Raw genomic sequence first — 27,618 nt, 5'->3', positions numbered from 1 at the left:
GACAAAACCCTGGCAATAATGAATTTTATGATAGAGATCTGATTTGCTGACACTGTAATTTCCAATACGGCTGAACTTGATCCCATGTGTGTCTACATTTTTTGACCCACATCACATACATATACCTGTGATATGATCATTTTGCTTTGAACATTTTCCCAACTAGACACCAAAAGTAATCTCCCCAACAAAAACCAAGGCAATCGGTCTGGTAGTTTTTGAGTTTAAGTCGGCCACACACATATATACACACACACACACACACACACACACACACACACACACACACACACACACACACACACACACACACACACACACACACACACACACAAACACACACACAAACACACACACACACAGACAGATGGACAGACACTGTACCATGTCTATAGCATTACTGAACTCTATCAGTTCAGTTGTGATAAAAATAGCTTAGAAACCTGCCCCCATCCTGCTGTGGATCTGTGTATAAAGTTCACATTGTCGTCATTTTGAAAACTTACTCCAGTTTTATGAAATTTCCTGTAAAAAATCATGGTTTTCAAGTGTCTGGGCTAATGTACATGCGAAAGTGATCGCAAAACCAGGACACGTGTCTGGGCTAATGTACATGCGAAAGTGATCGCAAAACCAGGACATGTGTCTGGGCTAATGTACATGCAAAAGTGATCGCAAAACCAGGATAAGTGTTTGGGCTAATGTTCCGTACATGAGAATGTCAAAGAATCAGCACTTAGAAACGTGACTGTTTATCAACTGTGGTGAAAACAGCCTAGCTATAACTTAGTTTGATATCAGTCAATCCTGATTGTAAATTAAGATGTCTGCATAGTCTTGGTCTACGCATTAAAATGTTTGTGAGTGTTCACATGCTGTATCACTCTCAGCGTATGTGCATACAGTGTGTGTCTTGACAATGTCTTGATCCTGTCATGTATATGAATGATCCAGTTTAAATCAACAAAAGTAAGGATTTCACTTCGTTTTGCACCGAAATTTACAATTAGCTCGCTAAAGCTTTCGCCAGGTATCCACCATGGCTTCGTCAGTGTTTTCTGAAGTCACCACGCAAGTGTGACTTCAGACAATTGACCCAAATTCTCGGAAGTTGGTAATGTCCCCCATCATGGTTCATAAATGGTTTTAAATTTCCCTGCTTTCCTGATAACAGTTGAAACATGATTATTTATATTTTGATTGCAGTCAAAATGTGATTTTTGACTGCGATTGATCATTATTTGACCAAGAAAATAGTTCCATTGTATAATAAAACAGAAGTAGATTATAAAACTCCATAAATTACCAGTGCAGTGCAGTATGTTGATCAACAAATAAAAACTTTGTACTACACCAAAATATTTGAATTATTACCTGCACAGATGAGTACAAAAGTTGTCTTTGTGTCACCATAGGTTGTTAAAACAATTAATTGCATAGTTGGGATTTCATGAACAGTTTGATATGTCGTGGTATGATAAATTATGTCATCGGAGAATTTATGAGTTATATCTTAATACAAAGTTCAGTCAATTTCAAGTGGTGGTTAAGTATACTTCAGTAATTAAGTACAAAATTACTGTGAGTATCTTTGAAATACTGTATGTAGCAATAAACTACGCCCAAACATGTGTCAACTCAGCTTGTGCACCTTTAATATAAGATTGGTGTACAAAGTTGAAGTGACATTTCCCCCATGAGTTATTGTGAGATATCTCTACTTGTGGAGTTTATGGTACTGACACTGTTTAATAGCAGTGTCAGTATGACATAGTACACATTCTTGTTTAAGTGATATATGCTACATCGTGTACATATACATAGTACACATTCTTGTTTAAGTGATATATGCTACATCGTGTACATATACATAGTACACATTCTTGTTTAAGTGATATATGCTACATTGTGTACATATACATAGTACACATTCTTGTTTAAGTGATATATGCTACATTGTGTACATATACATAGTACACATTCTTGTTTAAGTGATATATGCTACATCGTGTACATATACATGTATATACTCAAAATTTGATACACTGTTGTCCCCAATTGACCTCAACTATGTATACATTGTATCAGAATGTTTACAATTAGTGAAATACTTAGGATTTGATACACTATTGTCCTGATTTGACCTACTGACCTAAACTATGTATACATTGTATCAAAGTGTATTCATATAACAGAATACTGAGAATGAAACGATAATGTCCTGTTTGACCTACTGACCTCAATACATATCAAAGTGTTCGTATGTATCAAAGTGTTCATATAATGAATACTGAGCATTGGATAAGGTGATGTCCTCATTTGACCTACTGACATCAATACATATCAAAGTGTTCATATGTATCGAAGTGTTCATATAATGAATACTGAGCATTGGATAAGGTGATGTCCTCATTTGACCCACTGACCTCAATACCTATCAAAGTGTTCATATAACGAATACTATAAGCATTCAATATGGTGATGTCCTCACTTGACCTGCTGCTTGCAGCAACATTGTATCAGAGTGTACAGATAGAATATACAGTCTGATACACTTGTCCTCATTTGACCTACTGACCTTAGTATTTGACCTTAGCTACCTTTGTACTTCATAGTAGAATGTATACACACATATCTACATCGTATATGTACGCACGAGAAATATACTTTTGTCCTTAATTCACCTAATGACCACAATAACTAGTACTTGGTATTACAATGTGCATAATTAAATTGGCCCTATTTGATATCTGCTGTCCTCATTTGACCTCTTGGTCTAAAATTTTGTATCAGAGGGCATGTTAATAATTAAAGTCAAAATTTAGTACATTTGTCCTTATTTGACCCTATGACTTTACTAACTCTGTATCGGAATGTACAATGTGTTTAAAAAAAAATGTTAATATTGATGCAATTGTCCTTATTTTAACCACCCAATTAACAGGGGTAGGTAACAAATATTAGTCTAGAGCACGATCGATATAGTAACAAGTACAAATATAAAAGTTGCGGGAAAATTCTACATAGTACCTGGTACAAGTCGTTTAGTTACGAGCAAAGTCTATATTGCGACGAACACAAAGTCCTGTTTTTCCCACCGTCCATTGCGTATTCAACATGGCGGCAAGTAAGATCGACAATCCTGATGGTAAGAATCAGTCGATTTCTACTACTAAAAATCGAAAATACGTATTCCTATAGCGTGCGTTCTGGGAAGAATTGGTTGGAGGAACAACAGGGAAAATTTCATTGATCGATTCCACCGATTGTGGGAGGAGTTAGCGAAAAACTTTTTCTACCGACGGATGTCCTATTCTAAACACACGTCCCTATACCGAATGCATGTACATACGTATTTTGAACCACTGATCTTCTATCAGAGTACTGTGGGGTTTGTTAACTGGTTGGTTGTAAATATTGTATGCTTTACTTTTTACATAGAATTTGCAGGCAACATATGGGTTTGTTATTCTGTCTACATAAAATATAGTACTACTGTCAATATTGTACATGCATTCGCATAGAGACGTGTGTTTAGAATAGGACATCCGTCGGTAGAAAAAGTTTTTCGCTAACTCCTCCCACAATCGGTGGAATCGATCAATGAAATTTTCCCTGTTGTTCCTCCAACCAATTCTTCCCAGAACGCACGCTATAGGAATACGTATTTTCGATTTTTAGTAGTAGAAATCGACTGACTCTTACCATCAGGATTGTCGATCTTACTTGCCGCCATGTTGAATACGCAATGGACGGTGGGAAAAACAGGACTTTGTGTTCGTCGCAATATAGACTTTGCTCGTAACTAAACGACTTGTACCAGGTACTATGTAGAATTTTCCCGCAACTTTTATATTTGTACTTGTTACTATATCGATCGTGCTCTAGACTAATATTTGTTACCTACCCCTGATTAAGCTCTTTAACTTTGATACCGAGTACATGTAAATAATGGAAGTCAAAATTTAGTACATTGGTCCTTATTTGACCCTATGACTTTACTAACTCTGTATCGGAATGTACAATGTGTTTAAATAAAAAATGTTAATATTGATGCAGTTGTCCTTATTTTAACCACCCAATTAAGCTCTTTAACTTTGATACCGAGTACATGTAAATAATGGAAGTCAAAATTTAGTACATTTGTCCTTATTTGACCCTATGACTTTACTAACTCTGTATCGGAATGCACAAATTACAATGTATGTAAATAAAAGATGTCAGTATTGATGCAGTTGTCACTATTTAACCACCCAATTATTTAAAGCTCTTTAACTTTGATTCCGAGTACATGTACCATGATGTACAATTGTCATGAATATCAAATATGGAATACCAGTAGTTTGATACTCACTGTCTTCATTTCACCTCATGATCTCTGTAACTTTCTGTTGCGTGCGTAAAATGATTTAAAGTACAAATTTGATATGTTGTTGTATCAAAGTACATGTACATACAAATAGTTATATTTATCATGTGATACACATGTCCTCATTTGACCTCTTGTCGTGTGCCAGATTGTACATAACATGTACAATGTATAAAAGTAATGGAAGTACACACAGTGTGATCTTTTTATCAGTGCTATATGATATAGCAAAATAATGTTGTCCTCATGTGAACTCTAGACCCTTGTAACGTTGTATCACAGTGTTTATAAAGACTTAGTCTAGAACTGTACATGTGGGCTTTTTTCTCTGTGTGTGTGTGTCTCTCTCTCTGTGTCTCTCTCTGTCTCTGTCTCTCTCTCTCACACACACACACACACACACACACACACTCTCTCTCTCTCTCTCTCTCTCTCTCTCTCTCTCTCTCTCTCTCTCTCTCTCTCTCTCTCTCTCTCTCTCTCTCTCTCTCTCTCTCTCTCTCTCTCTCTCTCTCTCTCTCTCATAGTCAAATGGCTTTCTCTAGCATGACAATGCACCAAAAATAGTTACGGTTGATTTGACTTATCTAATCTTTTATCTTATCTCTGTATTTTACTTCCAAAGCAGACATCCTCCTTGACAGGGAAGCAAGTGAGAGCTGCTGTTGACCGAGAACTGAAGGATTTACACTCACAGCTTGCCAAGGCCAAGTCACTCACATCATTTGTGGTAAGGAAATTTAGATTTAAACTTTGCACAATGATTCTACATTTTGAGGTAACAATTACAATGTACATTCAAACTTTGCACAAAGATTCTACACTTTGAGGTTAAAATTACATTCAAACTTTGCACAAAGATTCTACACTTTGAGGTTAAAATTACATTCAAACTTGGCGCAAAGATTCTACACTTTGAGGTTAAAATTACATTCGAACTTGTCACAAAGATTCTACACTTGAGGTTAAAATTACATTCAAACTTGGCACAAAGATTCTACACTTTGAGGTTAAAATTACATTCGAACTTGTCACAAAGATTCTACACTTTGAGGTTAAAATTACATTCAAACTTGGCACAAAGATTCTACACTTTGAGGTTAAAATTACATTCAAACTTGGCACAAAGATTCTACACTTGAGGTTAAAATTACATTCAAACTTTGCACAAAGATTCTACACTTTGAGGTTAAAATTACATTCAAACTTGGCACAAAGATTCTACACTTTGAGGTTAAAATTACATTCAAACTTGTCACAAAGATTCTACACTTTGAGGTTAAAATTACATTCAAACTTGGCACAAAGATTGTATGGTACATGAACTGATGGAAAGACATGTTGACCTCTTTAATTGTGAATGATTTTATAGAACAAAGACTAAATACCACCAAGGATAGAGAGTGGTTTCACCGGTAAACCCTGAGTATGATCAGGTGACAACCAGCCCCACCCCCTCCTCCATCCCCCTTAGTAGCCGATACAAACCCACCCCCTCCCTCTCCCTTAGTAGCATGTACAAACCCACACCCTCCCTCTCCTGCACAGCCAGAAAACATGGCATTGTATGGAGACATGTGATGCATCTTTAAACTGGTAACAGATCTATGGATGGCATGCATCAACGTTAACTTTATACAAGAAGTTAGAACTACAAATGTACATTTGTAGTAGGAGAGTTCACAAAGGTCTTTATGCAGTATTTACCCTCCAGTTAAAAACAATAATCTCAGCTAATTCCAGTAACTAATTGAAACTAACTGTTAGGGTATACACATATAATATTACTAATAAATGAGTCTATCCTTACAGGATTTCATAGATCTGATGTAGGTTTCATTAGAGTGTAGTTCAAACAGTTGCTGAGTGTTTATTTTACCTTAGGATAAACCATGACATGTATATGTATTTCTTGCCGCTGGTTTATTTTTCTGAGCCGCTGGTTTATTTTTCTGAAGTACAAACCATGATATGTTTGTAAACTTAGTTACCCCTATGTCAGAGGGTATGTCAGACAAGTTCTCCCAACTGGTTTATTTTCCCTAAGGACAAAGCATGGCATGTATTATACCATACACAAACCAAATTGAACAAAAATTATGGAATATATACGCTGGTTGTTATACATCATAACAGCGCATGTCTATGTCACAACAATGTATGTCTATATCACTGGTTCTGTTGTGTTTGAAATATGAGTCAAAACGTTCAAACTGCTATTACTTTCACCAATTTTTCTTTGATATTACTGATGCTGGTATAATTATGTTATTCGCAGGTTGTCACTACAAGTCGCTAGACGAGTAGTGACAACGGCTCCTTGAGTCATTCGTATTTTCCTTGGCTGAACGAAGAAAAATATTTGGGAATAGTATCTCATTGTAAATACCCAGTAGTTAGACACTGGTTTATTTTGCCTACATGTAAAGTACAAAATATCTTAAACTTTCCAACCCCATGACCCGTATGTCAGCCGAGTTGCAACTGGTTTATTTTCCCTACATGTAAGTACAAATTGTGAAGTATATTAAACTTACATACCCATATGTCAGCCGAGTTGCAGCTGGTTTATTTTGCCTACATGTAAGTACTAACTGTGAAGTATATTAAACTTACATACCCGTGTGTCAGCCGAGTTGTTTATTTTCCCTAAAAACAGACTGTGACATAAACTTGAAGTATCCATATATCTAATGAGTTCTTGCAACAGGGTTTATTTTTCCAAAAGTACAAACCATAACATGTTTGTAAACTAATAGTTACCAATATGGCTGATGAGTTCTTTCAGCAACTGGTTATATTTGCTGTCATTACAAGACATGGCCTGTATTGTAAACTTACATACCCTTACATTGTTTGTCAGATCAGTTCTTTCAACTGGTTTATTTTCCCAGTGTAAACAACATGACATGTATTGTAAATCAATATCCATGTAGCCCTATATGTACATGTATGTCAGCAGCTTGTTTTGTAAATCACATAGTTTATTGATGTTATGGCGGCCTTCTTAGTCCATCGTTGCAAACTACAGCCTCTTTTATGGCACCGCCCAAAATGCGTCATTATTTCGCAGTGTCGCGGAAGAAATAACAGTTCTGGTTTGCAAGAATGTCTAAGTCTAGTTCCTATACAGTATCATTACGATTTACACCTCACTTGTGGTTTAGTTAGAGCCACGTTGGCATCCATACTAAGGCTTTCTATCCTTCTCTTTAACTTAAATACATACATGTACATTTGTATGCGTTGTATACATGTACATGTATAGTGTACAATAATATTACAGACTAGAAAATGTTGAAAATCTATCCTTTACGTTGAAGACTAGGTTTTCAGTTCTTTCAGGCGTCATGTTGTAGTTAAAGTAATTCCTGTTTATTTAACAAAGTTTAAAACTTAAAATCTTTTCACGGACTTTTTACCGTAAGTTCTTCTACAACTTGTACAGTGCATTGCCCAGCATAGCATACATGTATTTTCACACTCCACAAACTTTTCCAAATAAATTCTGAAACTGTTTACATCAGGAAAAGTTGTCAACAGACTTGTACTGTGTATTGGCTACCATGCATAACACATAGATGTCCACACTTCACAAACTTTTCAAATAAACATAAAATTCACAGGAAGAAAAAATGTCAGCAGATTTAAGACTTACGCAGTGCATTTCCATGCATAACATATTTCCACACTCCACAAACTTTTGAAATAAATTCTGAAACTGTTATACATCAGGAAGGGTTGTCAACAGACTTGTACATGGTATTTTGTTATAATGACTAACATATGTCCATACTTAACAAAACTTACAATGTTATCAAATAAACACTGGAAAATGAAACTGTTCACATCAAGAAAATGTCAACTGAGATCAGAGATTACTACCATATATAACACATGTCCACACTTAACAAAACTTACAATGTTATCAAATAAACACTGGAAAATGAAACTGTTCACATCAAGAAAATGTCAACTGAGATCAGAGATTACTACCATATATAACATATGTCCACACTTAACAAAACTTACAATGCTATCAATAAACACTGGAACGGTTCACCGAAATGAAACTTTCACAACAAGAGATTATTACCATGCATAACACATGTCCACACTTCACAATCAATAATTCAACATTGTCACCTAAACATCAAAACTGTTTTCAGTAATCAAACGGTTCACACCCAGCTGCGAAAGTGTAAGGGTATTGACGAGTTGATGTAGACGTGATGACGTTATCGCATCCTTACATAATTTAATCAAACATGGCCGTACTAATTGAAGATTAATGAACAACTGTTGGAATGAAGTAACCAATTACAACTGCCTGTCAGTGTGTGATAGATTTAATAATACTACTGACATGCACTGTTCAGCCTTTCCCCAGCAGGTTTGCTAAATTGTCAGTAAAATTTGTGACTTTGACTATACGTGTAGAGGATAGTGATTGGAAAGAATGTCAACAGGTATAGGATCTAGACTAAATGAATTCTAATATTTCACAATCAAGCATTTCACAACACCAATAGACTGTGACAAATTACAAATCCACCCACAACAGTGTTAAAATATACAGCTTGTTTTTGGTAGCCTGATTCTAATGACACCCATGTGTCCACTCACCAAGTCACCATAAAAAATGTAGTACTGGGTACCCTTGTCTCCACTCACTCACTATAAAAACTAAAGTCTACATTCAGGACACCTCTTACAGGCATTCCATCCATTCTATGTGTTCATCTATGTGTATCATAGCCGAACACCTTTAGGCTATGTTCATTATTTACAACACACCAATTCCACTCAAGTTGTATTATTAAACTCTACTGTAATGCAAGGCCTCGACCTGACGAGGTGTTTTCCTCAACAATGAGCAAGGACATCATGTCCTCTAGTAATTCCGGATTTTGCTTATGTAGTTACATAGTCCTATACACCACAGGTGACTGACTGCCATGCACCCCCCCCCCCCTCCCAACCACGTCAGTCCACTGCATACAAATAGGTGTGATCCAGATTCTGTTTTCTTGGTTACTATATAAACTGACTATACACAGAAGGTTTTGTTGATCTCTTTAGTCTGAACCTCTTATAGAAACATTCTAGGGAGATCATTCAACACTCCAGACTAATTGTTCTACATGTACTGTAGACATGTAAACAAACTACATGTTTGGACCCCCAAGGCATGGAGATGTTTTCTCTTATTAGCTGGTAGTATGATCGATCAACAAAGTTAAACTAAAAGTGATAAATACCAGTACTTTTTATGACTTATTCTCAAAATATACTACAGGTGTACTAAAATTTCACCCAAAAAAGTAATTATTGCCAGAAAGGGATGTTAAAATGCTATTGTATACATTTCAATGACATAGACTTGGCATATGACTGCAAAGTTTGTAGGTGTTACTGTTCAAGACTGTTGTGGGAAGGGCTTTTTTTCATAATTTTCTGTACTTTTTCCTTCAGAATACAAATGTAAATGCTGATGTATCAAACTTGGAAAAGCTAAAGAATGGTTTAAAATCAGGTTATCAACTCGCACCTTCTATCTATGCAAAGACCTCAACTCCATTATTAGGTAAGTCAAAGAAAGTTATCAGACAATCTGATCAAGGAGGTGGGAGGATAAATTAGATATATATATACCAGGCCTAATTGATTGCGATCTTAATTGAATTACTTTGATTTGAATCGAAACCAGCACCCAGAGAAGGATTTGATCTGGATCAGTTAATTTGAATTAGATACAAATTAACCACAAGTATGCACAGGTAAATTGAATTGGATCTAGATCAGATTTTGTAGTATTGACAGACTTACTATGTTGATTACATTTGTCACTAGTCATCAAATATCAAAATGGTAATAAAAACCTGAAATCTGATTGCAGAATGTGTTATTTATACAGGACAGCTTTCAGTACGGGTTTACTTGGTAGCACCAATGTACATGAGATGTTCCTGTTTTAATAGTTGTGTGTTCGCAGTCGTAACATTGGTTGGCTATGTTATGGATTGATTGATTGATTGCTGAGTTACTATATAGATTGAGTGAATGTTTTGATACTAGAGTTGTCTAGTGTTTGAATAAATTATTGGTTGGTACCTGTAATAGCATTTTACATGTACCTCAAGCTTTTTAAAATAGAACATGAAGATTGACTCATTCACACACACATATAATAAATACATGTGTCGCATGTGGAGAAGAAGTGATGATATCGACTATGAAATCGAGCACAAACAAAATTGTCATTTTTCTGGAATCATGCATATTATACCATTTATGAGCTTAAGTTGAACAAGAAATATGGGAATATATACTCATTCTACATCATGACAATGCGCGTCTGTGTCACGACAACACGCGTTTATGTCAATGGTTCTTCTGTTTTCTAAATATGAATCAAATGTTCAAAATTGCCATTGATTTCCCTGATTTTTCTTTGATATTACTGGTGCTGGTATAAGCATATTATTCCCCAATATTTTTCTTCATTCTGCCAGAAAATACTCATGACCTAAGGGGTCTTTGTCACTACTTGTCTAGTGATTCATAGTGACAAGGGCTCCTAAGGTGACCCATATTTTCCACAGCCAAATGAAGAAAATTGGGGAATAACATAATTATGTAGTAGTTGTGAACTGAGAAGATTGATCAAAGGATTGTTATTTTAAGATGTATAGGTGGTAAAATTCAATTTCAGATAATAATTATTGACTGGCAGAGTGTTTTTTAAAAAAAATCGAAACTTACACATTATTTGTTCATATTGATGGCAGTAAATGTTTACATGCAGACGTCTATATGGACCTGCAGTACTGCTATGTTATAATTTATTTTAATTGAGTAACCAGGTCATCCGTGACACCTGCGTGCCAGCATATTATGAATATTTAGAATGCAAAGGTGCATGTGGGTTTTGGTTTCTGCAGAGACATGGAGGGAACCAACATTTTGGATTGGATGCTTCCGATTGATTGATTGATTGATTGATTGATTGATTGATTGATTGATTGATTGATTGATTGATTGATTATTCCAAATGTTTTTTTTCTTTCAGATGCATTAACACTAGAGAATCTTGATGTACCACATGAGTCATCACCCCATGCATTCTTAGAACTAGTGTCATCTCTGTCCTCATCAAACTTAATAGTTCCACCTACATCTACATTCCTTAAACCGAATGAACTATCAAGTGGTGCTAAACTAACCAAGTCCTGTCCAGACCTAAACAACCAAAATCTGAAAGTAACCACTGCAACGCAAACCGATTCTATTGAATGTGTGAGTCGTAGTCAGTCTCATATCAGTGATACCGTATCAAGTACCGAGTCTCTCGTCGAATCAGACGGACAGGTGCCGTATGGACAGTCACATCTCCCTGAAGGTCATTTCAGTGTATTGGGCGACGATAGTGAAACTTCTTCATCGTTCCAGACACTGCCATCAATAACTGAGACTTCTAACAGTGAGAATTCCATTACAAGTTTGGTTATTTCAGACTCAGTGACCCCTCTTGAGGAATATTGTTCATTCGAAACGAATCCAGGATTTCTGCTTGCTACACCTTTTTCAGAGGAAGACAATCTTGAAGACGCAGTGTAAGTGTTTTAGTCTAATCTAATGTCTATATATTTAGCAGATAAATGGAATAACTGAATGATCCCTTGGCTTAATTTTGAAAGGTAGAACTAGAATCCACCTGAGGACCAATTTTCCTGAAAATTGACATTCTAAAATCTCTAAACTTCGCCATATGGAAGTTTGTTCCTGGCATTTTTGGAATAATAAGACAAACTTTGGAGTTCATAATTATGTTTTCAAGGAAATCATCACTCTTATATTTTCCCACGGAGTTAGCACAGTATTCGGTGGCCATATTGGATTTGGTGGCCATATTGGATTTGGTGGCCATATTGGAATCTAATTTCTAGAATGACTTAATTTTGATATCATATTGACAAAAAAGAAAAGAAAAATAACATCATACATGTCGACTAAATATTTAGACATTGGCAATTTTGGAGGCAAAACAATTTTTTTTTACCTGTTTTAAAAAAAAATGCATGATGATCCCGATTTGTTTTCTTGACTATAATAGTAAAACTGAGAAAAAATTTTTGGACAAAAATGATAGCAAAATTTGAAGATATTTATTTCAGGGGCATATAAGTATAAAAAGTAAGAAAATTGTAGAACTAGTAATCTTTGTGAAAATAATGTTGTGATCTGTGTGTTTTTCAGAGACGCACAGGAAACCAAGATCATGTTCCACCGACATCCTCCACTGAGAATGACACACAGTGTGATAGAGGAGGAAGAACCTACGGAAACACTGGAAGATAAAGATACTAACGATAACAACAATGCTGGTAAACAGAAATTACCAGTATGGCAACAGGTAAATATGAACATGGCAGCTCTTAAACATTGTTTCTATGGCAACAGGTAAATTTGAATATGGCAGCTCTTAAACATTGTTTCTATGGCAACAGGTAAATGCGAATATGAAAGCTCTTTAGCAAATTGTTGCTGTGGCAATAAGTACATAAACAGGTGGTAAATTGTTGCTATGGCAACAGGTAAATAACCATCATTGTTACAAGACATTGCCCCTTTGGCAACAGATAACTAACAATAATTCAACTAGTAAATGGATTGTTGATATGACAACAGGTAAATGCTGGTAACAGTCTGTAAACAACTTGTTACTGTGGAAACAGGTAAATAACAATAAGGAAATGAAAAATAAAGAGTAATACAGTTGATAAATAGACATTGCTGCTTTTGCAAGAACTGAATAGTAACAGCGTTCATTTTCACACGGATTGAAACTGTAGAACCTTTTCTAGACATAAAACAACAGTGTCATCTCTGAAATACAAGAAACATGTCATTGACAATCTATACTTTCCCAACTGAGTTATAAGTAGTATTACATCATTATGTTACCACATTTGAATCAGATTTAATCTGAGTGGATGTTATCTGTTTTATCATGAATGTAGAGTATTTTAAGTGACAGTACTTCACCTGAAGAGAAGGATTCTAACAAGATAACAGAGGAAAGACAATCTAAACCATCAACTAGTGAAGATACAGATGTAAACAAAGATATGTAAGTAATTAAAATGAACACAGTAGTTCATTGTATTTTATATTATAAAGTGTATAGTATGTTCATAGGCCGTCTATCTAAAGGGCTAATTTTCAATCGCGGGTTTAGTGCCTCAACACTTCCCAATGTGTATAATGCTAACATTTTCATGAATACAGTCCCCAAAATGGAACTATTTTCAAAAAATACAGTGACAGATTTCTTTCCTGAATATTCATAATATTGTAGTCCAACGTTAGGAGATAAAAAAATCTGTAATACTCTCTACAATGGCAGTTTCATAAGTGCTTTATGAGCTCTGTGAGTGTGTTACGTGGTCAAAGTCATCTACAGTTTCATGGGTGCTTTATTTATGAGCTCTGTAAGTGTGTTACATGGTCAAAGTTATCTGTACATCTAGCATAATGAGTGTCATCATAATCTGACCCCTATTTATATGCAGAGTAGGTATTATTTTACATATTATTACATATTTATTTTAGACATTTACATATTCATTTTAGACTTTTCACAATTAATATTGGACAACCCATTTACACTGATTTATGATATTTGTGACTTTAGAAAAAAAAATAGAATAAAATTATTTTTAAAAGTTTACTCCAACTTTTAATTTTATTGATGTTCAGATTATCGACATCTGAAAACAGTGAAGATAAAAGAAAGCTCTCTGCTTCAAGAATGAAACTAAAAGCTATGCATGACCAAGACAAGAATAAACCAGTGCTGACAACGATGGGAACAGACGGGAAACTAATAGATCTTGTAAATGGAGACTTAGAGGAAGTAGAACTTACTGAAGCTGACAAGAAGTTTAATGAACAATTACTAGAGGAGGCCAGGAAAGTGTCACAGAAATTCCAAAACAGGAAAAAAAGGGGACAGAGAAGTAATTCGTTAACAGCGCCACCAAGGGAAGGTATGTCTGATAATAATGACGATATGATCACAATATGTGTTGTATATATATATATATATATATACCAGTGAAAGAACAATAAAGGTGAAATAGCGTTTCAAATTGCTGTTTCTTGTAATCATTTAATTTATATGATGTGAAATCATGAATGAGTTTCCACAGAATCCAAAGTTTATCAAAAAATACCTTCATTTCCTGAATGGAATTTCGTTCCACTGTATACTACACTAGTACAGTATGTTGATTTCAAGACAGAAGTAATTTGCATAAACTTTCCCTCATTTGTGTTTGACTGACTTGTTTCATTTTGTATTTATTGTGTACAATTACATATTTATTTTAAACATTACATATTTATTTTAGACATTACAGATTTATTTTGGACTTCCCCATTTCACTGATTTATGATATTTGTGACTTTTAGAGAGAAGTAAAACTCCGTCACCAACCAGATTAGAGCCACCTGTACACATAATCCAGAGAGCTAAGTCATATGAAAGTCTAGATCCCGATCAAGATATCGAGAAAGGGGATTTGAAACCTCTCAACTGGGTACTGCCGTCAAGTAAACAAAATGATGTAAACAAAAATACACAGGATGAGAAGGAGACACAGGATGAAGAAAAGGAGACTGACGACCAAATAAGGAAAGTACGTATTATAGGCATATGTTTTTTGGTGCTGCATTTATTTAGCTGAATACATGCAAAAACTTTTTCGTAGAAATAAGTCGCGTGAACATTCAGCTGTTGTCAGCGTAGACTTGAACCACAATTTGTATACTGATACACTTATAATCTGACTTTGTTTCAGGTGAGTGAAGAGTCAGTGAAAGAAAGACGAGACTCCGATGACATCGACATCAAGGCAGATATCTTGAAAGCTTTACAGCCGACAGAACAGACACGAGAGATACCAATAAAGTCTCTATCAAAGATCAACCAACCGCTGTCTAAACTCAGAGAGGTAAGTAATCTTTAACTATATTCACATTCACAAATGTTAGTACTGTACATTATATTCTGGTTACCCTCTTGAAGCAAGTTACTATACAAACAGCGCCACCAGTGGCCAAACTGTAAAGTCTTTTGTCTTTCTAATTATAACTTTTAAAAAAGTTTCGAAACACTACTCCTAGTGGCCAAACTATGCATTTTTTTTGTCTTTCCAATAACCAGAATGTAGAACACATACCTTCTGTATTGGCTGAGTTTACAGTGTTTATTGGTAAATCCTGGTTGGATATAAAAAGTGTGCATTTATACTGGAAATGTTTATACCAGTATAAGTTCAAATACTTGATAACCATGGTGATGTGAGACTGGTAGAATGACACTGCACAATGCTGGTTGAATAGTAAATAATATTGTCATGCATTTGTCATGTTAGTAAATCATTAATATGGTGGTATGTGTACTATGTATGAACACAGTCATTCTATCACAGTGGGACTATGTTTACATGTTAGTAAGAGACAGTAAGGCTGGTTCTGCACTGGTACTTGATCAGAATGTAAATTATAATGTGTCTATGGCTGTGTCTGTATATATGTATGTCTATGGCTGTGGCTGTGTCTAGTCTGTCTGTATCTATGTCTATGTCTATGGCTGTGGCTGTGTCTATGGCTGTGGCTGTCTATACTGTGTATGTGTATTTGGCTGTGTCCATGTCTGTGTCTATGGCTTTGTCTGTGTGTGCATACTACTGGTATAAACTGACGTCGTCTTGAAGTCTTCGTACAGTCTGTGCAAAATTCAACACTTTACCATTTACTGTTACATACGTTATGCTTAGAATATTATAAATTAGTATACATTAATTTAAGTCAAGTTAAGTTAAGTTAAGAAAAAATAACAGCTTTCTGAAACTATAAGTAACCCATGAATCTTTTTTGAATACATTTCAAATTAATTAAAATAACAATGCATGTTATTGTGATGTAAATTTCACTTTCTTGCATGCTTTATCACAACAAGGACCTATAAGTTTATGGTTTTCTACAAATGAAAATAATCTAAAAACTCCAAAAATGATTATTTTGAACTTATTGCTATTTGTAATTTTGTGTCTTTAACAAAATGCACTAAAATGTGCAATAAGGTACCGTATCATTGTTGCTATGGAGATGACCTCTGACCATAGTTTTGTTACCTAGGTAATGACCTTAGTGATCCAACATTCCTTGGCCTCTGTGATATGCAAACCAAATACCGATTTAAATGAGTCAAATTATGTAAACTTAGATATTTAAATGACTTGAAATTTTATTCATTTTACACTCTTCAAGTAATTGCCTGGGATTACAATGCCAACCAAAATATCAATATAAATGCTCAAACTGTTGTAACGTAGATATTTCCATGCCTAAAAATTTTAGCCATTTTACAGTCTTCACGTACAAATGTAGTTAGCTTGTACTGTCCTATACCTGATGTTTTGTGTATTACACTGTCACTATAGAAGCTCTTACCAATCTTAAGTTCAGACCTTAATGTTGAATTTGGCTTACTTGTGTGATGCCAGTGTTGACTTGGAGAAAAGGCCTTTCAAAAATCATGCAAATATCTGCTGTGAAACATAGTTTTGTTTGGGTGTCCATAGTTACTGGTTAAGTTTGGAGACCCCAAGGCATACACGTACATATTAGAAATGAATGACTAATGCACTTTCAATTACATGTAATCATTGTAGGGGCCAGTGTTGTTCCGTTGTTGTGGATCATGACACATGTAAACAATAAGAGAGATAAAATTGAGATTTATTGTCATGGTATTAAAGAAGAGTTTAGAGAAAGCATTAGGGCTGTACTGTATTGTGTCCATTGTATTATGGGTGTAGTGTTGGTGTACGTGTGTACAAAACACAGTTACCAGTGTGAGGAGTAAACAGTGTAGCAGGTATTGGGTACACTGTAGTATACATAAACATTCCAATAGACTCCTAAATGGTTTACTATACACACTACGTAGAAAAGGGAAGTGTGAAATATGAGGTTAAAAAACGGTTATGTCTGGTTTTTTATTGCCTGATTTGAGGGTGTAAATGTTGATGGTAGGTAAAGACACAGTGTACGGAGTAAACATTGTAGCATTGTATTGCATTATATGGATACAATGTAGCAAACATAAACATTCCAATACTTTCTTTATCGGTTTTCAAAATACGAGTGTGTTAAAAGGGGAAGTGTGACATAAGTGGTTAAAAAAACGATTATCCTGTTTTTTTATTGTCTGATTAGTAGATGTAAAGTTGATGGTAAATAAAAACACGGTTACTAGCAGGAGAAGTAAACATTGTAGAAGGTTTTGGATACACTGTGGTAGACATAAACAATCTAATAAACTCGTTATTGGTTTTCTATATACGCTACATAGAAAAGAAAAGTGTGAAATAATCGGTTAAAAAAGCCATTATACTTTTTTTTATTGTGCAATTTGTAATTAAATAGAGCTCAGATAACTGGAATAAAATGTTTTTACTGTAATTTGGTCTGGAAATGTAGAATTGGTGACAGAAAGGTATTCAGAGTAAGATTAGTTGCTCACTTGTCAGTTAGCAGTGAATCTAATTTAATTGTTCGACATTTGAAAGAAAGGTGTTTTTTCTTGCTCTAAATGTTTTGTTTACGACTATACACTGTGTGCATTGTATCTCATCAAAGGGTATTAAAATAACTGATTTGCTTTCGGTCCATCACGCCATGTATGTAGAATAGTATAGCTGCCAGTCCCTCCTACCACCAGTAGACTCTTATCAGGTCTAGATACGACTACAGCTGATCACGTCACTTCTTATCTCGTTTTATCGTCAATTGGACCATACTCTAAACTTTGAACTTGACACAGATTTGATTCAATAACGTGGTGAGGACAATACACCTGTTGTACCTACAACGTTCTGAACACACAGCAGTGATGTTGCCTTGATGTGATTTCTCAGTTGTCTTACTGTCTGGCAGGTAATTACCTTAATATGTGTTTCTTTGTGCCCTCTATCTTGTAATACCCACTTTGACATTATTTTGCATGCCATTGGTGCATAGCAATATCTTGCGACATACCAAAAGTGGTGGGTTTTTTATCCCTTGTGTGTTTACACCAAATTAGGGAAGACTTTAAGAATTATTTACAATGTTATTTTGTCTATTCTCAATGTATACCTGTTAAAATCTCACCTTCCAGTTCCCCATCCTGTACCTATGTCCCATCTCAGCTAATTTGACATGCCTTTGACACATAGCAATGTCTTTTAACGTACCAAAAATTGGACCAAACCAGGCGTTTTCTAATCCAGTATACATTACACCAAAATACGCTGAAAATTTAGGAAATATTTGAAATGTTATTTATGTCATAAGCTGAGTTTGTAAGCATATTACTCAAAGTGAAAATATACTTCAACAAAACCACATTCCAGTATAATGTTCATGTCTATGCATGTCTTCTATGGTTGTCTTCTGGTATGGTTAGGACAGTTGATTGCATAGTAGGAATTTTTATTTTTCTTATATTTCCTATTCTAAACATAGCTATACATGCTTGATTGAATCATGAATTATTTACAAAGGCAACAGACTATTGGATGCGTTTTAGACCCCACATGATAGCAGACAAGTCACCGAGTTAAACTAATTCAAGAACACAGTGACACTGAATAATATAGATGAATTATTAATGAGATTACAACCTACCTAGTGGCAGAGTACAGTGAATACAGGGTTTCTTACAAAAGTTAATGTGTTCGGAGAGATTGACACTATTGACTGAAAATGCTATTTCAAGGTGTGAGAAACGGATGTTGTGTCGTTGTAAGGCCATGCGTTAAAGTTCTTTAAGTAGAGTGTGGGAAACACTTGCTAAGATTTTATATATTCATAATCTGTTACAAATAATCTATGTCATGAACATCTCAATGTTTATACCTTGTACCACAAAGACCAAAGAGATCCATAAAGCTAAGAAACTTTAAGTGATTTGTCAGCACAAACTCTAAAGAAAAATACATTTCAAATAATTCTTGTTGCTACCGAATACCACACTGCTACGTTAACGTCTTCCATAACTAATTCTTCTCACAGACACAATAAGAAATTGGAATAAACAAGAGGACTTTTGGAGAGTATTTTACAAGACTCAATTTGTTAGTGCTTTTAAAACTTTATGAAGTGCTCTGTCTCACTATTGATTATACTAGTATGCTAGGAATTAGTTTATTTCATATATTTTTACAGATATCTATACTAATGATTCATGCCAGGGGTAGTAGTAGTCGTAATGTGTCTGAGGAGAGTGTGGAATAGCACTTTTAGATTTCACAGTACTCTATCATTTCCTTTAAAAAATTGACATCTATAATAATCTCCAAACGTTTCCTTTCCACAAGTTTATTTGAACTCTAAAATTAGTAATGGGAAAGAGAGGAAGGGAAGTAACCACTTGTTGCTTCAAGGCTGACATAGAAATGTTGTGTCATTATAGGTTTGTGCCAGGGGAGATAATTGTAAAACATCTGAGGAAGGTGTGGAAAAGCACTTGTAGATTTCACTGTCATTTATCACAAAAAATTGATATCAATAGTGACCTCAAATTTGTTACATTTCACAAGTTGATTTGAACTCTAAAATTGCTGATGGAAAAGAAAGGAAGGGAAGTAACCACTTGTTGCTTCAAGGCTGACATAGAAATGTGTCGGCATACGTTCGTTTGTGGGGAAACAATTGCAAAACATCTGAAAAAAGGGATAGAAAAGGACTTTTAGATTTCACAGGGTCAGTTATCACAAAAAATTGAATAAATAATCTCAAAGTTGTTTACATTTCACAGTTTGATTTGAAGTATAAAACTGACGAAGGGAAGTAACCACTTGTTGATAGCAATGATATATGTTATAATTGAGATAGTATAGTACTATCAATACAAAGTTCAACTACCTTTATCAGTGGAACTGAAACTTACTTAATCAGTATGATTTCATTCTTTCGGTTCTAATATTTCAAAGAGATAAATGTGTTTGTGTAAAGGTGGTAAGTAGTAGAATTGATATTATTAAGGAATGTGTATTGTCAATGACTGGGACTGTACATCAGTGTTGTGGGTATTGGCTTTAATCTGAGAGTTCCTTTGACTGACATTTCAATGTATACAAATGTAGTAGTGTAAAATCATAATATATTGTGTTATAGTAGAATGCAGTAGAATTGATATTATAGTAATTGATTATACTAGTATGCTAGGAATTAGTTTATTTCATATATTTTTACAGATATCTATACTAATGATTCATGCCAGGGGTAGTAGTAGTCGTAATGTGTCTGAGGAGAGTGTGGAATAGCACTTTTAGATTTCACAGTACTCTATCATTTCCTTTAAAAAATTGACATCTATAATAATCTCCAAACGTTTCCTTTCCACAAGTTTATTTGAACTCTAAAATTAGTAATGGGAAAGAGAGGAAGGGAAGTAACCACTTGTTGCTTCAAGGCTGACATAGAAATGTTGTGTCATTATAGGTTTGTGCCAGGGGAGATAATTGTAAAACATCTGAGGAAGGTGTGGAAAAGCACTTGTAGATTTCACTGTCATTTATCACAAAAAATTGATATCAATAGTGACCTCAAATTTGTTACATTTCACAAGTTGATTTGAACTCTAAAATTGCTGATGGAAAAGAAAGGAAGGGAAGTAACCACTTGTTGCTTCAAGGCTGACATAGAAATGTGTCGGCATACGTTCGTTTGTGGGGAAACAATTGCAAAACATCTGAAAAAAGGGATAGAAAAGGACTTTTAGATTTCACAGGGTCAGTTATCACAAAAAATTGAATAAATAATCTCAAAGTTGTTTACATTTCACAGTTTGATTTGAAGTATAAACCTGACGAAGGGAAGTAACCACTTGTTGATAGCAATGATATATGTTATAATTGAGATAGTATAGTACTATCAATACAAAGTTCAACTACCTTTATCAGTGGAACTGAAACTTACTTAATCAGTATGATTTCATTCTTTCGGTTCTAATATTTCAAAGAGATAAATGTGTTTGTGTAAAGGTGGTAAGTAGTAGAATTGATATTATTAAGGAATGTGTATTGTCAATGACTGGGACTGTACATCAGTGTTGTGGGTATTGGCTTTAATCTGAGAGTTCCTTTGACTGACATTTCAATGTATACAAATGTAGTAGTGTAAAATCATAATATATTGTGTTATAGTAGAATGCAGTAGAATTGATATTATAGTAAGGAATGTAATGTTGTCCCTGACAGTAAAAACAGTGTATTGGCTTTAATCTGAGAGTTCCTTTGATGTCATTTCAATGAACTAGTCTGAAATCATAATACATTGTGTTATAAGTACAGTACAGTAGAATTGATATTATAGTAAGGAATGTAATGTTGACCCTGACAGTAAAAACAGTCTATTGGCTTTGATGTGAGAGTTCCTTTGACTGTCATTTCAATGAACTTGTCTAAAATCATAATACATTGTGTTACAGTACAATGTAGTAGAATTGATATTATAGTAACGAATGTATTGTTGTCCTTGACTCTATAAACTAAGAATAACAAATAGACAATACAGATTCCACACTATTGTCTGATAACCCATTATAAATGTATAACTATTTGAATTGTCAGTTAATGTATATTGTAAGGTTAAAAAGACCCAACCTTTGCCATTACTATGTGTGTGTATGACAACCATTTAGTGTGTAGTTATTCAATTAATTCAATGATTGATGCAAACTACATATGATCTATTGTGGTACTGTAGTGCATTGTATTTTACAAGGTTTGGGAGATTCAAAGTTTATGTTAACTATTGACTACATTTCATTCTTTTGAAAATACATTTCATTTCGAGTTCATTTAAAATATAATCGCATAGTGTAATTTTTACAGAAGATTGCTGTTTTGGATAAACATATATAATAATAACAGAACCCCATACCACGAGAGTTCCAGTATGGGTACTCTAGGATATTTGCACTCATGCTTGCAGTGTTTTCTGCTGCACTTTCAGTTGCTTAGCTTGTGACATTACAGCCACAGAGAGCACTGGAAGCACTCGTGCAAATACCGTGAGTACACCACACTTGCATGTGTGTGTGTCATGTGGTTCTACCATAGCAGAGAAGTACATTGAGAAAATATGCAGTAGCTGTATTGTGCTCAGGTGGAAGTATTTTACAAGGTTAAGATGGTTCAAAGTTTATAATAGCTACATGTATGTGTGACAACCATCAAGAGGTATACCAAAAGAAAAGCTTACAGTGGCCTTGAAGAACCCCAAAAGAGTCAAGTGCTAGTAACAAGATTTATTATAGAAACTATACTTTGACAAAATGTAATGCAGTAGATTTATTGTGCTAATGTAAATATTTCACAACGTTGACAAAGTTTAGTGTTTATAATTACTATGTGTGAGAACTATTAAGATTTACTGATTATCATTACAGTGTCTGTGAATAACCCCAAAAATGTCTGCAATGAGATTTATCACATCAGTAGAAAACGTACAGTAGATTTGCTATGCTAATATAAGTATTTCACAAGGTTGGAAAAGTTCAAATTTTATGACTGTGTTTTACAACCATTTTAAATGTCCTTGAATAACCCCAAAGTGTCAAGTGTCTTACTCTTAGACAAATACAGTTTGTTTGGTATTTCACAGAGTTGATAAAGTTCAAAGTTTATAATTACTATGTTAATAACAGCCATTAAGATTTCTAGTGTCCTTGAATAACCTCAAAGTGTCTTCCACCTGAGATGCATTCCTAGAAAACTTACTTACACAAAATACAATAGATTTGTTGTACTAATGTGAGGTATTTTACAAGGTTGAGAAAGTTCAATTCAAAGTTTTATAAATGACTGTGTTACAACTATTTAAGATATGTATGAAAGACTAGAATAGAGTGTCCTTGAGTACCCCCAAAGTGTCTCCCGCCATGAGATAGTTTAGTAGAAAACATACTCAGACAAATACAATAGTTACATTTAGCACCTACATGCTTCACTTATTTTATTGTCACTTACTTTTCTTACTTTCTAGTCAGGCATAAACATCAAGACATCCACAACCTTGTAGTTTACTTAAAAAACTATTCATGTCGAAATATTTGTCAGTTACTAATGACCCTTAAACCCAGGTGGTTTTCCTAATGCTGCAGGATATGGACAAAAATCTGTTCTAACTTCATGAATGTGTCACTTCCTAAATATTACTTACTAGTCAGATATTAATATCAAGTCATCCACAGTCTTGTAGCCTACTGAAAATTATGTTGTCGAAATGTGGCCTCGTATTTGACTTTAAACCAACTGTCAGTCATTGCTCTTGTTGAAGAACATGTCTGATAAAAATAATGTGCGCTTATTGGATGTGTCTCTTCCTAACAGTTATTAGCTAGTCAGACATTGATATCAAGACATCCACAACTTTGTAGCAGAATGAAATCTATACTGTTGAAATGTTTGTACGTATTTGACAATTACTCATGACTTTAACTCTCAATGACTTTGTTTGAGGAACACTGACAAATATCCACTCAAACTTCATGAATGTTTCACTTCCTAAAAATTGTTTTCTAGTCAGGCATTAACACCAAGACCCTGACAACCTTACAGCCCAATAAAAGTTCTGTTGTTGAAATGTTTGCACGTATTTGCAAATTTCTTATGACTTTTAACTACCATGATTTTGCTAAGTTGTAGAACATTTACAAAATCTGGTAAAATTTTTGTAAATACATCTTTCCTAAAAATGAGAGGAACTTTAGAATTTCAATAATAAATTAAACCAGCCAAGATAGTTTAACTTCTTGTGATGAAAACCTTTGATGGGAAAGCTCAAGAAAGTGATGGGAGATATCTGGTAGATTTTACCTATACTTTATATACCATACACTTCACAAATCCAAAGGGAACTCAGGTAGATTTTGCCTACTTTATACCATACACTTCACAAAACCACAGGTGAGGAACCGGTCAGTGAATTGACCTGGGAACTCAGGTAGATTTTACCTACTTCATCACATGCCACAAAGCCTCAAATAACCTCAAGTGACCGGGAATGATGGATACTAGCCAGATGTTACCTACTTACCACACATACTTCATGATACCCCTTGAGACAAACTTCAGTATAAAAGTGACTTGGCCATACACACTTCCTAAAGTGATTTCTCTTCACTATGATCCATGACATTAGGATATAATGCTTTATTGAAATTTTCTGTGACGTTACACTTTGAAACATAATTTTTGATGTAGATTGATAGATGTGGTTCAAGTCTATGAACTGAATCTAAAACAAAGTCATAATTTGTGAAGAAGTTACAAAAAAAGTGAATTTTTTATCTAATTACATGTACATTGCATATGAATGCGTAAGAAGATACTTGTGATTTCAACGACCGTGTAATTCTAAAAGTCTGACTGAGACATTTAGAAGACAGTTGTGGGCAGTTTTATGTTGTGTTTTGTTCTCTGTAACAATCAATCAAACATCACACACAGCATAGAGTCGTTCAATTCTTAAACTAATAAGGATTGGCAAAATTTAAGACTGGGGATGAACTGTACTTGTATACATCTGTATCAAGCTAGGGAGTAATAGACTCCCTAACAGAATGGTGATTTGCATGGTTTTAAAGGCCCAGTTTGGACTAGGAATGAAATCTCGGTGTGAAAAACAATTTGAAAAACAGTTGTCTGACAGAGTTATAGAAAAAGCAAATATTTTTAGTGCAAGATAAGAAAATTTGCAAAATATGGAGTATGTGTATTCAATTGTATTAACTTTTTTTCTATGCTTTGAGGAATGGCAGTAACAGAGTAAGGAACTATGGTAAAACTTGCTTTAATAGATAACATTTACAGTAATTTGACAGAGAACCCAAGGCTTATAAAATACCAGAGGAACTCCAGTCAATTTCATCTACTTGAATTAAATAATTAAACTTTATTGTCAGGATACACTCCCATATACAAAAAAATACAGACATTAAAAACCACATAAAACAAGTATAGGAAATATTGACGCTTCAAAAATAGATTAAATTCCTTTCTATTTAAATCATCATTTGAGCGTAAAATAGAGTCGTCAGAGAATATTGCTGAAATTAATACATCGGAACTACCGCACTTTAAAATGGCTATTACCATTTGCAGCAGTCTCCCTACATACACAAAAACCAAAAAGTTTACTTTTTGTATAATCACAGAATGTTTATTCAGTAATTTTGTCCTGTAGCAATATTCTAATCTCCTACCCTAACTTGTAATAATATTTACATCAACCAATGATGGTTAAATTTTTTTTACAAGATTCTGTAGTCATCATGTTGTGTGTAGCTTTAGTCAAGTTTTTGAATAAAAGTTGTAAATATGTTAAACTTTAACTAGCATCTCATGGTCAAAACATTTTTATTCAGTACTTATGTTGCGTAGTTATAATGTGTTATTCTGTAAACTAACCACTGTATATTTACCGACTCCCACGTTGTTCTGTCATATCGACACAAGGGTTTCATTTATCAAAACCCGTGAATTCTTTTATCAGAGTTAGTGAACCTAAGTGATATTAAACATTAAATCTGAAATGAAATACACACAACTACAACTCTGGTATTGGTTGGATAAATGACTTAACTCACTTTATTACACAGAAGCAAATATAAAGAGGAAAGTGGGCTAATGAGTCTGTAGACATGTATGGACGTGTTGGATTGGTGTCAAGCATGAGAATATTTGCATTAATGAGTTTTACGTGAATGTTTATAAAGTTGACATAGTTTGAAAACTTAGAAGCAAACATAAAGAGAAGATTGTGGTTATGAGTTTGTAGGTATGCGTCAACCTTTTGGACGATGTCAAGGAGGGGAATATTTGTGTTAATGAGTTTTACGTGCATATTTGTAGAAATGTGAATTAGTTCTGAATGAGGTAATGGAGTATGGAATGATAAATGTGATGTTGACGAATACCTTTATTGTTCACATAACTAAATAGTTTAACGTGACATGCCTATGCGCAAACCATTATCGTTGTCGACACCCTGGCATATCTAGGCCGCGGTAGAACGAGTTTTCTACTGGAATCTTTCAAAGTTACAGAACATCAAGTGTTCACAAAAGATGTAGGACATTTGCAGGCAAATAAGAAGTATCTAAAATTGGACTTTGCAAACTTTGCTAGTGCCTTGGGAATGTTACATCAATGGACCAGTGTGCGACGTTGTGTTTATCCATACAGCACAACCTGACTAGAGCAATCTGATGAACAAAAGTCGTTAACAATACTATTGTGTGGCCCAGTAACACTTGACCAGTGAAGGATAAACACTATAGACACTGTCAAACATCTCGTCAGTTTGGTTTTCACGTCTATAGTAGAGGTTTAATTCTTTGGCCGACGTCCATGTGGGAATCACCAGTCTGTATTGAAATTCACTGTTAATTACCCAATTTCAACTAATGTTGGACGTGATGTAAAGATAGGAGTGTGGCTGAATAGAAAAGATGAAACGCTGCCAAGTCAAACAATAGAATTTGTTGCAGTGAAAGTGTGGTGATGGTTTTAATGGACACACTGTCTGTATTTGCATACAAAAGACCAGGACAATATCAAAGGGGATTTCATTCTTTTCAAGCGTTGCCTTCTCAACATACAGACACAAGACTGCCAGCAGTCATTTCGGACAGGTTGTACAGATATTTTCTCACGGCTGTTTTAAGATGAAATGGACTTGCTCAGCTGTGGAATTGACTACTGATGCCTGCTGATCACTTGCACGTTGTTTGTAAGTTGCATGACCAATCCAAACAAAAAAACTCTGATATTACAGTTGTGGAATTGACTATCGATGCCTGCTTACCGCTTCTCCATGTTGCTTGTTTGTAAACTTGTATGAGAAAAAACTCGGATATCGTAGCTGTGGAATTGACTATTGATGCATGCTTACTACTTCTGTGTCACCTGTAAAGTTGTATGACCAATCCAGAGAAAAGAAGTGGATATCGTAGTTGAGGAATTGACTATTAATGCCAGCTTACTACTTCTGTGTTGCCTGTAAAGCTGTGTGACCAATCCGTAATAAAAACACAGATATTGTAATAAACTTTTCAGTTTATACAAAGGATCAGTACTTAATCCAAGCTGCGTTTGTTTATTCAGTGTCTGCAAGATCCACTC

At 34.7% G+C, this 27,618-nt stretch overlaps 2 protein-coding genes across 2 annotated transcripts in view; one reads left to right on the top strand and one right to left on the bottom strand.

Annotated features, from left to right (window-relative positions):
• LOC144452852 (large ribosomal subunit protein uL1-like) overlaps positions 1-27,618 on the bottom strand; it is a 418,633-nt gene that overhangs the window by 141,972 nt on the left and 249,043 nt on the right. The gene's annotated exons all lie outside the window — the stretch shown is intronic.
• The window catches only part of LOC144452794 (uncharacterized), a 106,039-nt gene that overhangs the window by 16,326 nt on the left and 62,095 nt on the right, over positions 1-27,618 (top strand). The window contains exons 2-9 of the mRNA XM_078143950.1: positions 4,998-5,099; positions 9,845-9,956; positions 11,442-11,985; positions 12,629-12,785; positions 13,393-13,502; positions 14,132-14,421; positions 14,846-15,072; positions 15,235-15,387. Of these exons, the coding sequence (XP_078000076.1) occupies positions 4,998-5,099; positions 9,845-9,956; positions 11,442-11,985; positions 12,629-12,785; positions 13,393-13,502; positions 14,132-14,421; positions 14,846-15,072; positions 15,235-15,387 (1,695 nt within the window). The remainder of the gene's footprint in view (positions 1-4,997; positions 5,100-9,844; positions 9,957-11,441; positions 11,986-12,628; positions 12,786-13,392; positions 13,503-14,131; positions 14,422-14,845; positions 15,073-15,234; positions 15,388-27,618) is intronic.

The sequence above is a fragment of the Glandiceps talaboti genome, chromosome 23 (genome assembly GCF_964340395.1).
Source record: "Glandiceps talaboti chromosome 23, keGlaTala1.1, whole genome shotgun sequence".
Taxonomy (NCBI): domain Eukaryota; kingdom Metazoa; phylum Hemichordata; class Enteropneusta; family Spengelidae; genus Glandiceps; species Glandiceps talaboti.
This window is presented reverse-complemented; position numbering and strand designations above follow the sequence as displayed.